The sequence below is a fragment of the Acanthisitta chloris genome, unplaced genomic scaffold (genome assembly GCF_000695815.1).
Source record: "Acanthisitta chloris isolate BGI_N310 unplaced genomic scaffold, ASM69581v1 scaffold5922, whole genome shotgun sequence".
In the NCBI taxonomy this organism is placed as follows: Eukaryota; Metazoa; Chordata; class Aves; order Passeriformes; family Acanthisittidae; genus Acanthisitta; species Acanthisitta chloris.
This window is the reverse complement of record NW_008662077.1, coordinates 64242-71467: the sequence shown is the minus strand read 5'-3', so window position 1 is coordinate 71467 and position 7226 is coordinate 64242. Positions and strand designations below refer to the sequence as shown.

Sequence of the window (7226 nt, the reverse complement as noted above, 5' to 3'; positions counted from 1 at the left end):
GAAAATGCCACTACTCAGAATATATTTTTTATTAGGATCCCATCTTTTTCTGCTTACAGTTCACTGCATTTTTAAATCTCGGCCGTAGGAGTGAGTTTAGAAGTGAGAGTATTGCATAACTAGGCTTGCACTTTGAGCTGTAGGATCTTTAGCTTTGACTTGACAGGTTGAAAGAAGAAGCCACTGCTGCTTTTGTTTTTTAAAATAATGTTGTCTGCATATAGGCCATTTCTTGTTTACTCTCAACAAAAGTATCACTACTGGGGCAATTCACAGCAATGCAAGATTTTCAAGCAGGTTATTGAGCAAGAAGTGCATTAAAAAGGATGTGTTCCCAGCAGCAACTTGCCCCTATCCAATTGCCCCTGAATGAAGCTGAATCAGAAGATACAGCTCAGTTGCTATTGGACAGTCCGTCCATGGTAGCAGAGTAGAGCTAATCTGAAGAGAACACCACCAGAAATGTATCTGGTTCAATTGTTAAGTCCTCAGCACCATCTGTTCCACTTGCAAATCTGCTCCAACCGAGCCATGCTACCTGCTAACATTGGCATAGACTGAATTGTTCGCTGATAAATCTGTGTTGTGTAGTTCTGTTTGTAGAAATTGTGAGCACAGAAATGTCTTCTTTCTTTTCCAAAACTGGGTGAGGAAAATGTTTGTAACATGGTAAGATTACTTACTGAATTTGAAGTGTATTTGCTGAAGTCTCTTCATTTTTAAGTGATACACTGTTATCAATGCATTCTGACTGTTGCAGTAACTCCTAAACCCCTACGGTTGGAGAGCAGTAGACGCTGTACATGAAATGGGAGTTATTTATGTTGCCAAAGCATGGTATCCAGCGTTGAGAACAGCAAAGTTAAGGGTATTATTAATCTCAACTCTGATAGCAATAGGTCAGTTAATAGGGCTTCCCGGTACGCTGATCCTCTCATCATGGGAGTGGTGGAAATGTGTAATTAAACTCCATACCACAGAGTGTGCTGGAGCTCTCACTTTCAGGATTGAATGCTTAACATGTGTCAAACTCCTCTATGTTTAAAGCAGGGTGAGGCAGAGGGGGAGAGCACTGGGGAAGGGAAGAAGCTCTGAACAAGCAACAAAATTTTAAAAACCCCAATGCCATCTCGTAGAGAGCTGGAGATGTTGTTAGCTTTGATTAAGAGTACAGACCTGAGGAGAGTATGAAAATGGAATACAAATACAGAGTCCATCCACAGTGATGAAAAATGGCTAAGCAGGTCAAGAATTAAAGGGTAAAGGTACTTGATTTTTGCCTTGCAGATAAGATTCCCTGCTCATATGCAAACTGTGCACTCAGTTTGGGAGGAGCTTAGATCTGCCTTGGGTTTTCTCTTCAACAAGTTTTATCTGAGAGGTGTTGGGTTTTTTTTTTTCTGCAAACATGACTTTTTGTGTGTGTTGAGGAGGTTATTGATCATTTTACATAGATGCAGTCTTGCAATAAAAGCAGTTATTTAGCTACAGGAATATTTAAAGTACACTAAAGCTAACCTGTCATAGTACAGCTTCAGCTGCTATGTAGCACTGCTGGGTGCTGTGTTTATAAATAACACTCCTAAATGGTGCAAGAAGTATTGGACTACTTCTGTTGCTTTTGCTTGCTTCCTAGTTTGTGTCCAGTTTTCAGATCACTTAAAAATAAAAATGGTACAAAAAACCTATAGAAACCTATTGCCCTTCCTTCCATGTTTAAGAGGAGTTTGTCAAGTGGCTTTTTATGAACATGTACCAAAAATACTTCACAGCTTCTGAGAACTCTGCTGCCTGTGGGTTTCTTGCTTTGAGTATAGTTAAAAGAATCAATTCAGGTGTCTTGGGGATGGGAAAGACCTGCTCAGGATTCAAACCCAACCATGCCAGGGGTTAAGCATTGCCTTTCTCAGATGTATTAATTAATCAAATACATTGGTCAAACTTTTCTCTCTTGAAACTGAAGATTTACCAGTTGTTGCAACAGGACATGAACTCCCTTGAGTTAAGTTTCTGTCATTGCTTCTGCTGTTTCCCATTGCTCTCCTACTCTTGTAAAATGTGCCTGGTGTTTTTACTGTTCTTCTTTCAGGTTTCATGATCTGGAGAGATTCCTAGTCAGCCTGGTCTTGTCTCAAAGATCACTTAAAAATTTTGGCTTCTGAAAGGGATTCTTACTCCTTCTCCCTCTTCCTCAGCCCACACCCCCTTAAGCTCAATAGAAAAAAAAACCACCAACCCTCATTTTCTCCTAGTCATCTGTTTGACAGCTGCTCTGTAGAAACTTGTGAATATAAATCTTTTTTTGCAGTGACGGGGGAGTATGCAAATCATAATTCGGAAAAGAGTTCGCTGCAAGTGCACAGGGAAAAAGCTCAGTTTGAGTTGCCTGTTGATCTGTGCTCACAATGCAATACTAGGCTTGTTCACTCTTGACACCTTAACAAACTATCAAGGCTTGTTAAGCTCATTGGGTTAAAGGAGGTAGCTGAAGTTTAGGGAGCAGAGACCCAGATCTTTGATGGCAGGAGCTGTTGTGGACATACTTGCTTAATTTCTCAGGAAAATGGGTGAGATGTCTCTAGAGAGCAATTTCTTACAACAGTGTTGTGTTTCATTCTTCTACTCTGTGGCATAGTGTGCTCTTGTTGTATTAAGTAAGGCACATGCCCTGGAGAAGGCTGGCTGGCCAGTGTCTACAGCTCTGGAGAGGTTTGGAGGTGTGGAGCAGAATTGTCTCTCAGCACTTTAGGCCGGCACTACGACAACTGATCATATGCGGTGTTTAAAAATCCTTACAGTGGGAAGCATATCCGAGAGTCATAAGCAGTCTTAGTGAAGTTTATCTCATGTATCCTTTCTGCCTCTGGAGTCCTAGGTCTGTGGCAGAAACTCAAATTGAGGAAATTTGCATGTCATGACTCTTGTCTGAAAACATGACAGTCCTGGATGGTATGGGAGAGGAAAGGAGCCTGCAGAAGGCAGACTTTGCTTTATGTTGCTGGTTTTGTTTCATGCTTTTCTTGTCATGATAATTGTTGGCAGGATTGAGCAGCTCTTTGAAAAGAGAGCTGGAATATATACCTTGAAGGGATTTATAGCTTGTCACGTGGTCAGGATCCTAAGGCCCAAGTTGTGTTACATGGTTAAGAGTGTCATCCTCTGCAATATTTGGATATGCAGGAAAGGAGTATTTTCCTGATTATCTGGCTTATGATCTCTGGAGAAATCTGTATTTTATGTAACAGACTTGTCCACAAGTAAAAATGCTTTTCCTTATCCTACTTGTTATATATAGTACCCACCAAACTAATGCTTTGATATGTTATATCATAATTTGGCACGGAACTAGACTGACAAATTTGAGGAAAATTGTGAGAAGATTCTTTGGAGTGCCAGTCCACTTTTTTAACATATCCTTAGCACCAGCTGGCAGTTCTTTTCATTCCCTAGCAACTGGCTTAATTTCAGTACTGTCTTGATGAGGATAAGGATGGATGTTTTTAATGAAAGGAAGGATCTCCTGTATGCTTCTAGATCTCTCGCTAGAGAGGATGGAGACATTGTGACACAGCCCCATCCATTCATCAGGATTTTGTCCTGTTCTTGACCCTTTTGGATACAGTTGACAATCCTCTTGTCACTATCCCCTTTAGCAAAGCAACCCACAATGTTTATGTTCTGGAGAAGCTACTGGCATAGTTTTTTAAAGAAAAAACAAGAAAGCACCTGGCAGCAGACAGCTGTGACTGAGATACTCTTTGGGATGGACTGCTACTTCAGCAGGTTTTGGTTACTATTTAGAGTGTGTGAGAGAGTGACTAATTTTGCAATAATTTCTCTGGGGTTTTGCAGCCAAGAGCAGTAGCATATGCTGAAAGCAGTATATGGCAGGAACGGTGTCTACTACAGTTTGGGTTTGCTTTTTTCAGAAGCAGTGAGGATTGCATTGAGCTGTTCACCATTCAGTGTTGTACCTGGTTTCTGCTGAAGGATTTTCCAAAGGGGTTAGAAATTGATGTCTTGAGCTGTTGCCTTTCTTCCTGGAACTTGCTATTGGATCATTTGACAGTCTTGCCAGGTTTGAAAGAAAACATACAAACATGCAGCCTTTTTGCCAGGAAATTTTTCCTTTCTGATTTTGGACAAGATTCTCTCTTCTCCAGAGCTGGTCATACATTACCTGACCAAAACACTGGTTGGAAATAAGGTGATGTTGTTGTTGTTTTTAGTTTTAGAGATGATGTGGACTGTACTATTAACCTGCCTTCCACAGTACGAAGTTTATCTTGTTGATTGGTGATCTTATCATTTAGACTTTGCTGGGACTTACGTGGTTAGTGTAATCTACTGCATATCATACCTCCTTCTGTTCTTTGATACCTGTTCACTAAATTGGGAAGTGAAGGTTGATGAACGGCACTGAGTCTCTTAAGAACTTAGACTTAACTAAAGGAGGAGTCATTACTGGAATGTTGAGGTAACTGTTAGTTTGGTAAGGTACTGCATGCAATCTGTATGGCACTGGCACTTGTCCTAAGCAAGTTCTGGTAGCTTCAGTTGAATAAAAATGTCGGATTTTTGCTCTGATAGAGGATTTTTAATGTACTGTGTTCTTGCTTATTGTGCAATTTCTTTATATCTAGAAATGCTGAGCTCCAGCAGTCCGTGGCAGTACTAGTTACTTACCAAATGGATTCTGTCATCAGGACACAGGAGCCTACTTAGGTTTCAGTTTTGTACAAGGAAGGGAGATCTGTTAGTGACTGAAGTCTAGCACTGTTGGTAGATTCATTAACATGCACCTGCTCTTTTGCAGATTCAGAATCTGAAAAATCATTAAGTGGGTTTGAAACAGCAGCAACCTACTCATTAGAGGACAGCATGGATCCGAAAGATGCAATAACTTCAAGCGTGTCTGAAGACAAGGTTTGTGGCAGTGGGGAATCGCTGTCTAATGGCATCAAAAAACACAGGTAGGATATTATCTGTTCTTAAGATATTTTAATGTACATTAATGGTAAATAAAAGACTACAGGAATGTCTGAAAAACTAACTGAAAACTTCTAAAACTTTGTTAGGGATGATCAACAAATAAGTTGGTTGTGCTATAACTTTATAAAGGATGTTTTTCCAAGGCTAGTGTGCTCTTTGCATCTTGTTTATGATGATGCTATCTGAATAAGTAAAAATAAAATACAGTGTGCTGTGTAAAAATGGGCACACTTGTTTTTTATTAGATCTTATTGAAATCTATGTGGATTTTAATTCCTTCATGTATCTTTAATGACCTATACCTCCTATTGCCGCTTTAATTTCCAGTCATTTGATCCTTCTGTTGGTATCAGGAATGAATGAAAAATATTGCTAGCCTGGCATCAGAAACTCAAATGTGAACAAAGGGAGTCTTATTCTAAAAGTCTCATCCATGTTTTATGTGCTTATTTTGTGTTGTCAAATGATCCATTTTTGTTTGTTTCCTTGCTGATAAAGGAGGACAGTAGGTCTGGAGTTAATGAGATGTAACAGACACCACTATTCTCCAGTTTCAGTGAAAGGGCAATATAACATTTGTGCTATAGATCAAGCCAGACATCAGCATGTTTCAAAAAGGCTGCTTTGGGAGTGTATTGGATGTGTGGAATGATGATGGGGACACCAGATTTCTGTAAAAACAGGAAATTAATATTTAATTTTACAGAAACAAGCCAGACATGCTTTAATTGCTTGGCAGCTTAAATAGTTAAATTGCAGTGACTGTTGAACTATGTGGCAATGTCACAGACCTGATGTTTCAAGGTTCAACCTCTGCAGGTCCCATACTAAGTAAAGACTAAGGCAAAGCTGGGTGGAGTTATGGGTGGTTTGGGAAGATAACATAAAGCAGCTGACTAAGCCTGTTGCTTTGCGCTCTTGTGCTGTTAGCAAGCTGGTATTTATGGCCTTGGCTAGGTGCCTTCCCTAATTAGAGCAGGAAGTTTGTGGGTGGGGGGGGAGGTGGACATCTGAATTGCATTCACTGCCTTGGAAACAATGAGGAGAAAGGAGACAATTCATGATCAACATGAAAATTATGAGATGCATGTTGACTTGCATTGTCTTGGAGTTTTAACAGGAATTGATCATTCATTATAAAAAAAGAAGTAACTGGGCAAGTTTTTGTAGTGCTGCACTGTGCTGTCAGAACTGTAGGGAGCAGATGACTGGAGGAGCATTTCAGATCTGCTGGTTTTATAAAGGGTAATGAAAAGTAATAGACACGAATCCAGATCTAAGTTGTTTCTCTGAGTTGCATGTCTTTTAGTAGTAAAGAGAGTGTAGGATGTTGGAGTAAAATTAGTGCATAAATTAGTTTGTTAATAATCTACTGCTAAAGAAAAGTTTTCTTTAAAATCTGTTTTGTATATAGATCACAATGTATAGCCATATTTTATGTGACTAATTGGCTATAGAGCACATTATAGTTTGAGCTGTAATGTCAGGCACTTTTACCTGGCACCTTGGTGTCACATTGGGATTTGTCTGCAAATATATTGATGCTCTTTGTCCCCAGAGCAGCTCAGGCAATTTAAAGTTTACCTCCAAGAGAACCTTCTCAGGGGATGGGAGTTGTGTGCTGTTTCTGGCCTCATTTCTGAGGCTGTTTGTCGTGGTGCAACATCAGTTTGATGTGACCTAAGAACCATGTTACCTACCTGGAGCTCCAGTTTGTGCCTCTTCTGGTTTGGGGACTGATTAGTGTGTGTCTGGTCAAATATACATTGTCTGTGATGCCACCTGTGTCCTTCTTGGAGCAGAAACTGTAACCTCTTGATATTGTGCAAAGTGAGGGGTTCAGAGTGTTTTGACAACACTTAATTTCATCTTTCCACCCTTGGGTTTGCATTAACATTGGTTTTATTTAACTTCTGTTTGTGTTAACTGTGTGGAAACAAGTTACCTAGAAAACAGACCAGATTAATTTCTTTTGCGTAAAATCTTTATACCTTCCTGTAGTTCCTCAGATGAATGGAGGATCTGCAGTTGCACTTAGGTTGTGCATGAGAGTACATAATGCTATTTCACAATCAGTATAAGTAAGACCATTTCCTATCTTCATCTAGAAAACCTGAGCTCTAATCTGTGCTTCTTATTTGAGTGGTGGAGAGTTTTACACATGGAGGTGGAGGTTGTTTTTTGATTGGAGGTGGGAGACATGTATTGGTTTTGGAAATGCAGGAATAAATCTG

General features: G+C 39.8%; 1 protein-coding gene across 1 annotated transcript in view; it reads left to right on the top strand.

Moving 5' to 3' along the window:
* The window catches only part of OSBPL1A (oxysterol binding protein-like 1A), a 29677-nt gene that overhangs the window by 2298 nt on the left and 20153 nt on the right, over positions 1-7226 (top strand). The window contains exon 2 of the mRNA XM_009070465.1: positions 4817-4973. Within this exon, the coding sequence (XP_009068713.1) occupies positions 4882-4973 (92 nt within the window). The 5' untranslated portion in view covers positions 4817-4881. The remainder of the gene's footprint in view (positions 1-4816; positions 4974-7226) is intronic.